The sequence below is a fragment of the Ostrea edulis genome, chromosome 10 (genome assembly GCF_947568905.1).
Source record: "Ostrea edulis chromosome 10, xbOstEdul1.1, whole genome shotgun sequence".
Lineage (NCBI taxonomy): Eukaryota > Metazoa > Mollusca > Bivalvia > Ostreida > Ostreidae > Ostrea > Ostrea edulis.
The window spans coordinates 12,067,461-12,078,503 of NC_079173.1; the positions used below are offsets into that span (position 1 = coordinate 12,067,461).

The 11,043-nt window shown below is 35.5% G+C and overlaps 1 protein-coding gene across 1 annotated transcript; it reads right to left on the minus strand.

Annotated features, from left to right (window-relative positions):
* On the minus strand, positions 1-5,721 carry LOC125666822 (trafficking regulator of GLUT4 1-like). The gene is made up of 4 exons (XM_048900139.2): positions 5,202-5,721; positions 4,388-4,455; positions 3,311-3,436; positions 1-3,142 (listed from the first exon to the last, which is right to left on the minus strand). The coding sequence occupies exons 1-4, from the start codon at positions 5,215-5,217 to the stop codon at positions 2,987-2,989; spliced, it is 366 nt and encodes a 121-aa protein (XP_048756096.1). The 5' UTR covers positions 5,218-5,721; the 3' UTR covers positions 1-2,986.
* Between the last annotated feature and the right edge of the window lie 5,322 nt (positions 5,722-11,043).

Consider the following 11,043-nt stretch of genomic DNA (forward strand, 5'->3'; position numbering starts at 1 on the left):
CAATGATTTTTGGGAGTTGAACTATGTTCAATCTCCCTGGGTCATCACGCACTTTTCTGCGCAGTAATTTGTATTGATTTGTATAGTGGTCGTCAGCAGGGGTTCTGTGTCAGCTGATTTACTCCTAGGTAAATCAACATAAACTTTTATAAACATCCGCCATTAAATAATCCATGTAACTTTTCTGAATTAATCTAATTTTGATAATTGACATGTAAGTAAATGCAATGATATTGTATTCAAATCAATTTGAATACAAGATTTCGATCAAATTGATACTGATATACATAGAAAAATAAAAGATAAGGTTGAAAATTGTCGTTTGTAGCGCAGCGTCACCTATAAACATTGATAGGGAAACGAACGACAACTGCACACAAGACCTATTGACACCGTGGCGCGAAATATCGAATATGGTGCGAAACCTCAGAAAATTTATAAGAAATAACTCTACAACATTGTGTATGTGTATATATTTGGTTTTTTTTTAATGTGATATAAAAAATGATTGATGTTACATGTATATTGAATTAAAACACGTCATTCCCAGTCAACAACTTTCGATCGGGATCGGAATACGAAATAAAATTTCTTATATCCGGTTGCAAAGTGAAACTACTTCATGCTTCAAGTTATTGAATTACGTAGTAATTGCACGTTACACATTAGAGAACTGTTCCTTTTAATAAAGAAAGTCACAAAATAGATACAAAATGAGTGTACCTTATTCATTACTGTTACCGAGCTTTCGTCGGCGAAAATCTCGAAATGGAGTGTTTCGCTGCGCTTGATGACGGTAAGGTCCACATTTTCTACGTGAGTATTTTGATATTTGTTTATGAATTTTTTGCGCATACATGGTATGTCTCGGCTAGGAATAATGGAAACTTCCTCACCTATGTATGTAAAGACATATTAATCTCTATTTTTAAAAATGTAGAACACTTTTATCAAATGACAATGTTTGAAAACGCTTAGAGCCCCGATGTCAGAATTTCCTTTTCCAAAACATCAATATGTCAAATTCATTATCCTTTTCGAATAGTATGTACCATATTTTGTACCAGTTATCCATTTTGAATCTCCTATTACAATGGGATTTTGCTGCACTCTGTAATGTTTGAGTGGATGTCATGAGTGTGTGTCAAACAGAAATTTTAAGAGCATGGGATAAGGTGCTGCCATGTATTACTTCACTATCAAAGTTTAACCCAGTTGCCACAATGTTGAATTTATGCTGCAAAAAGGATTGGAAATTGCTCTGGTCAAAACACATTGTTTATTTGTCTACAGTTTATTTGTCTACAGATGAAAGAGACATGAGGATTCTCCCTCACAAACTGAAAAAAAATAGTTATGGATCTTGTACATGTATAGTTTATTAATCACTATAGATTTCCAGCATCACAAGTCTGATTCCACTATATGCTTCCCATACTGTCAGGTTCATTCACCCCCTGTTTGAGCCACAGTATAATATCCCAAATACCTTGGCAATAAATAACATTATTTGACTAGTGTTTCATTTTTAGCGGAGTTGCGATGAAGTCGAACTCGGCTTATGATCTGATGAAGTGCCTTTGGGCGGGCAGGCGGGCACGCATCAACGTTTCATTTCCGCACCATAGCTCTTGAGCAAATTATAGGATCTCATTCAAACTTAGATGGATTGTCACCCTCAGTAAGATGAGGAAGCCTATCGATTCTGAGGTCACTAGGTCAAAGGTCAAGGTCACAGTGGCTATAAATAGACTGAAATTTGGAGAAAATTTTGTTTTCAGCACCATAGCTCTTGAACGAATCATACGATCTCAATCAAACTTAGATGGATTGTCACCCTCAGTAAGACCAGAAAGCCTATCGATTCTGGGGTCACTAGGTCAAAGGTCAAGGTCACTGGCTATAAATAGACTGAAATTTGGAGAAAATTTTGTTTTCTGCACTATAATTTTTTAACAAATTATAGGATCTCAATTAAACTTAGATGGATTATCGCCCTTGATGAGACAAAGAAGCCTATTGATTTTGGTCAAGGGTTAAAGGTCAAGGTCACAAAGGATTTAAGTTGGCTGAAATTTATGTACGCAAAATTTTGCTCCCTGCTTGATAATTCTTGCAAACTTTTCTGCCGGTTCCCTCTATGCCCATTCCTTGCGCAACTCGGCTTGTGCATCTCCGATGCCGGACGATTTTTAATTTTGTTGCATTTCATTTATTTTGAGTTATTATACAATTATTTACCATTCCATTGATCCTCTACAGGACTGTAGTATACTCAGGTGACAGTTTAGCATATTGGACTACCTTTTCAAGTAATGAATCCTTAGAATTAGCTACAACTAGGATTAAACTTGAATGTATATATACAGGGGAAAAAACTTCTTCATAACTGCAAGCCAGTGCTAACCATATTGATTTGAATGTTTGGGCCATAATATGTGGTCACATTTTTCATGAGAATATAAAGGGGTGAAATTCTAGAAAACAACAACACGACTTCAGTTACTCGAGGAGCGTTGTGGCCTATGGGCCTTCCATTATCCATGTTTGCTGTTGTAACGCTTTGAAAAACAACAACAGTTGATTTGTATCTAAAATCATGATAATATTCAGTCATTTATCCCCCTACCCTTCCAGTGCTATCTGTTCTAACTGAATTTCCACAATGTTCAACTCCCATGAGTACTTTCAGTACTTTGATTATGTTAAATATCAAATAAATCAACCCCAGATTACAAGTAATTCTCTTAAATCACTGTATACAACTGGTGCTACCACATTTTTGTACAAAGATCCAGTACAATTTTAAACACACTGTAAATGAACGAGGTTCGTGCCTGGTCACTTCCAAGATTTCACAGGATTAGTTTACAGCTACAGTATACCATCATATTTCTATAGATGAAACAATGGACATAATAAACTGCACATTACATAATAAACAATAATGATAATATTCATGTTCATGGCGTCGGTGGCCGAGTGGTTAGGCCGTCAGACTCTGACTGAGAAACAACAATGAAATCAGAAGTGCAGTCCAAGCGATGATCCCAATCACGATAGAGGAAATCGTGTAGTTTCTGGCACGGTTTGCAGACTTTTCAGCTCCTCGCAGATCGTTCCTCTCGGCTCTCCGATTGGCCTATATATAAATGATAGTTATCTTCACAGTACCTACACTGAAGTTATGTATATAGGTGTAACTCTACAGATTGTGATATTATACGTGTAATTTATTTAATGAACTTAAAAGAGAATACTTTAACGGCGTGCATTTCAAGGACTTGTAAAAAGATGTAGTCCAACATACCTCCTCAGCATAGAAGATAGCTTTTAGTCCCAATGGCAAGACACAACACATACAAGAAAATATTGCAGGGCAAAGCCAGTTGGTTGGTTTGTCTGTATGTGTAAATTCATGCTCCCTAGCACTAGGCTATAGAAAATACAAACATATAAACAATATCATATGTTATCATACCGTATAAGTTTTACATCATACCCCTAAATAGTCATGCCCCATTTTTGGTCAGCAAAGAATAGCATAGTTTGACTGAAACTTGTCATTCATTAATGCTTGTTTTATTTGTATGTGGCTTTCTGTACATCGGAAAGTTAATTAATTTTTCTATGTTTTGGACTGGATCTAGTAACTATTTTGTGTTGCAATGATATCTTGAGTACTTATGTTGTTACTAATATACAACCCTGTATCATCTGTGTATTTCTTTTGATATCGCTAACTAAATATCCTCTAAAAGTGATTGCATACATTCTAGAGATACATGTATCATACTGTTTAAATAAATCAAAAATATGTATACATAGAATAATAAAACGAAGTACCTATCTGATGATTTTAAAGACTTTCATATTCCACAGCAAAGATTTTTATTTTCAATTTTTCATATTCAGACACATAATTATGTCAGCCATTGACAATCTTGTCCCACAACGTATGGCGCAATGCCATTGACAATTTTATCCCATAACGTATGGTACAATGTCATTGGCAATCTTATCCCATAAAGTATGGTACAATGTCATTGACAATCTTACCCTATGACGTATGGCACAATGTACTATGTAAACCCAAAGGCCACACTGACGTCAAATATTTGGTGTATATATTTTGGTCAGATCCAAATAACCAAAACCAAAATTTATTTCAAGCAGATGTTTATAAATCTGAAAAGCTTTTTGTATGAAATTATCATTGCGAAATTTTGGTGCAAAGACGCAACTTAATTCATCAAAGGGACAGGAGAATCTTCACAAGTGTTTCATGGGTATTCCATTGCACATTGGATATCAACCGGTTTAGAATTATAGCAAATATGGTGTCATCATAGTACTGTTTCTTTACCCTATGTACCAATCTACTTACGTATGGTTGGTACACTGCTGGATCGCTATGGTGAGCAGGATCTACTTGGATATATTCCGCGTTGTATTCTGCACAAAAAATCAATCATCAGTATCAATACGCAATTTCTGAGTTACCCAGTAGTTTTTCCCCTTTGTGGAACTCTTACGCACAGTGAGACACAAAACATACTATCGTCCACACGCGGTGGGTACATGTGCTTATCGATGCCTTCATATATTGCCTAAAGGTCGATTATCAGACATCATGCAACCGTCAGAGGCACACAATAGTAGTAAGTTTAGTTGTATTTGATAATACAACAGCTCAAACAAAAATCGATAATCATTTTTCTTTGATTAGAATATTACCCGTGTAAAAGAGGATATAAAATAATTTCATATTTAATATAATGGCCTAATTCAATGAAATATTCTTCTTAATATGGTCAGTTTAATGTATACTAACAGCTGATATAAACAAAATTTACACTTTCATTACTTTTATCCGTATTTACATAGCTAATCTATAGTATATGTATACATCTTGTGCCCACCCAAGCATTCAACAGAACACTAAACGCACCTTTATCACAGAAGAGCTGATATCTCGGAAGTTGCGTATAATTAATGTACATGTATTTTATTGATACTGGCATTTTTGTAAAAATAAAATTTCTACTATATGAAAAGAAAGTTTGCGTTTAAAATAAAGTGCATACATGTATCATTTTCACCTTTTACACACTAAGAAATTCTTTAGATAAAAATACAAGTCTTCAGAAGTCTATAAAATGAGAAAAAAATTAACAAAGCTTGAAAAGGAAAAGACTTACGAATGAGTGTGTCCATGCTTCTTCAAATGTCGAAACACGCGCTGGAATAAAGCGGGACGATTTAAATATATGTTGTACACACAATTTCTTCCTTGTGGTAATTGTTTCCTCTGGTTTTACCCTTAAAATCACCTAACAATTTGTTAAACGACAGATTCCTAAGTCATTTTAGAGAGAAGTTTGTTGAATAGTCATTCAGAAGTAAATACGTAACAATCCAATATAGTGATTAATTTCTAAATCCTCAAGCATGAGCAAGATTAAGACCAATTGATGGTTTGGGTAAAGACGTGATTTATTTTAGTTACAAAGCCAATCTAGCAATTCAGCATTACATAATAAACAATGGATATTATAAACTGCACATTACATAATAAATAATAAAGAGCATAATTAACTGTAAAACATTGTATATAGTGGAAACATTCTCTTTTGCTTTTTTTAAACGATCGTTGTAACTTAATATACGATCTCTTTTCTTTAACGTTTTTGTGTCTTTTTCGCAAATAAAACAACAAAAAAACAACAACAACAACAAAACCAAACAAAAAACAAAAAACAAACAAACAAAAAACAAAACCAAAAATAAATAAATAAATAAATAAATAATGGTGTAGCAATAATTCAAATACGCATTTAGTGATAGATAATACAAGTCCTATCATTTTCTTTATATTTAGATGATACGGTCAAAGCGCGTATGGATGAACTCAGTACAAAGGTTAGGAAACTGCAACTTCAGGAAAACTGCCAGAATGATGGAACCGATCCCAACAGAAAGAAACCTGCATGCTTCTGTCAAATTTATTTTGGCACAAACAAGATTACAGTACATGTAATTGACAAAGGCCCAACATATCAAGAATGTACATGAGTTTACTCAGTAATTTAAATTACCGTAAACAATACACAGGTATGATTATATATATAATGCATAAACATACATTTATATATGCATATATATTCTATATCTATGTTTGCAAAGCATTTCTAGATAAAATACATTTGTTGATAAATATGTTATTTATTTTAGTAATTTTGGTGAATAACTATTAAAACAGAGTTTGACTTTTGAATATTAGACACATCTGATCTTTGAGAAAAATTTAACAAGTTTCTTTCAAACATTTCTGTATGATGGCTGTATTTTCGACAGTTGGATAGAAAATGAAATTCATCTTCAGTTGCTCCAGTATTACATATATTGCAAAATCGTTCATATGTTCGTGTGGTGTGTCTTCTCTTTTCTATGGCAAGGATGTGTGCGCATTCTGCTATTAACCGACCTCTCTGCTTTTTTAATGAGTATATATATCACTGTAAGTTCTGGTGAATTCTAAATTTTTACAGATTCTTGTTGTAAACATGATCTGTTATCCTTTGTTTGATACTTCCCAGAAATGGTTTTATTGAACTTCCTTGTTTAGTTATGAATGAGAATCCTAAATTGTTAGTAATGGAGAAAACATTTTTTGTCTAAGCATTTATGTGGACTGTTGCTTTAAAGATATTATTCAGAAGTAATAAGGTGGTTCCAACATTTTATGCTTGAGAGATGCGCCAAAGTATGCCTGTCATTTAAGGCATAGAAAGATTGATTGATTGATTCAATATTGTTTAACGTCCCTCTCAAGAATATTTCACACATATCAAGACGTCACCACTGACAGTGAAGGACTGCAAAATTTCGTCCTATGCTTAACGTTTATGTCCTTTGAGCAAGGATGGATCTTTATCGTGCCACACCTGCTGTGACACAGGATCTCGGTTTTTGCGGTCCCATCCGAAGGACCGTCCCATTTAGTTGCTTTCTACGACAAGTAAAGGGTACTGAGGACCTATTCTAACCCGGATCCCCACGGGAACGGCATAGAAAGTCTGAGATACTAGTAATCATCAATCTCCCATATGACGTCCTTTTCTGGAAGTTCCTGCAACAAACACCAGACAGCGAGTCTATGAACCAGTAGTTATTTGACAATTAACAGTCACACACACGCATGCACGAACGCACACGCACACACACACCCACCCATCCACACCCACACATACACACACACACGTCATGCTATGTTCGCCCGCTGTGGACTTGCGATTTTATGACATGAATAGGCAATTTCATGGTTCAGGCAACCATGAGGTACGGCGTCCGGGTGTTGCAAATACGTGGAACGGGTGTGATAATAATAAGAGGAGGTCGTCATTTTTTAAAATCAAAAGGCTTATGAACGAGGTAAGCTGAAATTACAGAGAGGGCAGAAAGACATGTTCAGAATCCGACGTTTCATATCCCTCACGCAAATACATATGTATTACACAATTATTATGTCTAATTCATTATGAAAAATATTAAGCAAGCGTCTGTAGTTGACACCCTCTTTTCCCGGCTTTATGTTTTTCTGACCCCCCCCCCTTCTCCCACCGATCGTGATAATAAAAATAATAAAAATTACAACAACAAATATAACGATAAAAACTTGAATTATAAATCAACCCGTCAAATTTTATTACTTTTTTCTCGCTGCCACCATAAGAGACGATTTCATGAACCTAACCAATGAATGAAAACTCAACTACCCCACCCCCACCCCCAAATGAAAAATATAAAATAGTTTTCTCAGCATTTATCCACAAACTATAAAATTTAAAGATAATATTGAACTTGAATTTGATAGTTCTAAACCTCGTGTGATGTATATAATATGTATCGCATCCAATTTTAAAACGAAAGAGTCTGGTGTGCATGAAAGGTTTGCCTGATTTGGGATCAACCTATGTAAAGTGAAAGTTCGTACATATACCGGTACCAGTGACGTAGCTACACAGTAGCACTGTATGCACGTGCTTACAAATATTTTCGTTAAATTTTTATTACATATTACGAAAAAAGTCATCAGCTTCTGGGGGATGCCGCCCCCCAGACCCCCTGCTTACAAATATTTCAAACCTTGCTTCGCCATTGGGTACCCTGCGGATTAGTGTTGAACTGGAAGACAGTGGCGAATTTAGAGGCGGCGCAGCCCCCCCCCCCCTTAAAATTTTCAAATTTAAGGTAAATCGCGGTACCTTGTATAGGAAAATGTAATAAACGATAAAAGAAGCAATAATTTCTTCCACTCCCGGAGAAATAAATGATAAAATCCTTTGATTTCTTGTATTACTTTATTGGGAGAACCTAATATTTTCCAAAAAACCCTTAAAATTTGGGTCATTTTATTAATTTCACCTTATTAAAATGATAGGAAATAGTACAAATGACTTAATAGGAGAAATATTTCAAGCCCCATAAAATCTGTAAAATCCAGGACCCACTGCCTCATAAAGTGGCGCCCCCCGTAACCACAATTCCTGGATCCGCCGCTGGAAGAGATACAGCGGAAAGAAAACGATTGAAACAGAATCAATGTATACTGAGATTAAGTTAATGACCCTAGTAAGAGTAATTAACAGATTTATATGAAATATAGCTAAAAGGCTAACAGATGATTTATGTTTGAATTCAAATAAAAGGCCATTTTATTATTAGGCCCCTAATCTAAATAATATGATATCAGTAGTTAGATTCGAATTAGACTGGTAGAAGTTCTCACCTATTCAATATTGGAGTGCAGTGGTCACTCACTCTCTGTTAGTTAAGAAATAACCAATCAAACATCAGATATTCAACTTGTTGACTTTAATAAGATCACGAACCGTCGTTGTTTGATCATCTTACTGAATACAAAATGTATCTTTCATAAAGTCCATGAACAATGTACATATAAGTATACACTGCTTTATGTGTAAATGCATGTGCGTTAAAAAGATGGTTTGCCACGAGGGGGGGGGGGGGGGGGGGTATAAACCCTTTGTGTTCTTTACATTTTCTAACCTCTGCTTCTACATGTAACATGTCTGTCAATGCCGAAATTTCAAGATTCGTGTAAATCGCTTTGAAACGTTTATACAAACATTCAGCTTAACCAATTTATGGTGTAGAATTGTTTTACCACCTGTGAACAAATTCCTAAAATTTTGATTTTGATCAAAATGAAACTTATTTTTCCGATTTTTGATGTTATCTTACACTGTTACATCTAACTACATTAATTATTTCCGTTCCGTTTTTCGTCCTCGCGGCGTCCGATAACGACATGGAACGAACGAGTGTCGTGTGACAGTCCTACTTCCGGATCATGTCAACGAGTTTCCTGAAAGCATAAACTGGAATACAAACCGAAATAATTCTGATACAAAAAGTGTACGTGTTAGTGCTATTAATTCATTGATTTGATTGATTGATTGATATAGATAGAAAGAAACATGTACGTTCTTAGGTTGCCTTGACATTTAGATATAGAGGGAGGGAATGGAGTTAATTATTTTACTGTAAATAAACGAAGAGAATGAGAGGGAGAAAGAGAGATAGAGAGAGAGAGATTGTGAGTGAGAGCGCCACCGTTGTAGATATTTTTTCTGGGAAAGGGACAACCAAGTGATATAGATGAAAAGAACGAAGTAAGAGAAGAAGAGAGAAGCCTGAGGATTATTGTACAGTAGGCGAGATGCCTATTAAGCACTTCCTTGGTAGTTTTTAAGCATATAGATCTACCTCAAAACATCCGCATCCAAAAGGTATCTTTAGAAATGTTTTATGGTTTTAGTGTCGACCTAAACATGTTGAATGTGGATTTACTGGAAAGACAAACATACATACCTACTCACAAACACAATGATTAATACATGTACATAAAAGACTTTTGGTTTTTCCCCTCGGAATCAACCAAAAACGGCTGCAGTCTCCGCACAGAATGTAACAGCCGCAACCCGGTATGTTACAATTTCTTACATTACGTAGCACGAATGGCGGCGCAATGTAACAAGTTGTTGCATAGGGTCGAGCTACGATATGTAACAGATTTTTACATACCGTCTCGTTGTTAAATACTGTATCAAACCGTGTCGTTGTTAACCCTCCCGTTGTTAGATACCGTGCTATTACAAACCCTCCCGTTGTTACATACCGTGCTATTACAAACCGTCTCGTTGTTACATACCGTGCTATTACAAACCGTCTCGTTGTTACATACCGTGCTATTACAAACCGTCTCGTTGTTACATACCGTGCTATTACAAACCGTCTCGTTGTTACATACTGTGCTATTACAAACCCTCTCGTTGTTACATACCGTGCTGTTACAAACCCTCTCGTTGTTACATACCGTGCTATTACAAACCACAGGGGTTAAGCCCGTTTTGGGCCCGAACTCTGTGATACCATAAATATAGAAAGGGGTCTAACTCTGACACAGATAAAAAACTAACCACTCGCTTCAAATGCCTAAAACATCTTAAATTAGGTAAGCTGTGCGTAGTTTGTCGTTTTCCTTGCATAGATTAATGTTTTAACTACTTGCATGCCAAATTTCAAGTCACTGGTTCTTAAAATAACAAAGATATACGTCATCGTTCTCTCGATTTCACTTGTTTATTTTTACTAGGACATTTACCGGTCCAGGTCACGGAGTCGTTTCTCGCCTATGACAGCAGCGAAATTCAGACTAGTATGGAAGATTTCGGACCTGTCAATTAAAATTTCACCTCAATTATACGCTACTTACTTCCTCATATTTTAATAATGTTCTTCGTGTAGACGTTACACGACTTGTTTTTCCTCAACAGCATCAACTGTTGACAAGAGCTGCCGTTTTAAGGAACGCACTAAATACCCGATAGACTTAAAATCTCAAATACCTTTCAAAAAACTGATCAAAACATTATTCTTGTGATATTGCACTTAGAGAAGGAAATTGGACATTATTTCTTGACTTTTTTCATTTTTTTTGTTTTTGTTTATTCTATT

Bases quoted from the DNA above. Each gene is read 5' to 3' on its own strand.
- LOC125666822 (XM_048900139.2), bottom strand. The intron at 3,437-4,387 runs GTAAGTAGATTG...TATTTTCTATAG, and splicing joins CAGCAGTGTACCAACCATAC to CCTAGTGCTAGGGAGCATGA. The intron at 3,143-3,310 runs GTATGTTGGACT...ATTTATATATAG, and splicing joins CTATCTTCTATGCTGAGGAG to GCCAATCGGAGAGCCGAGAG.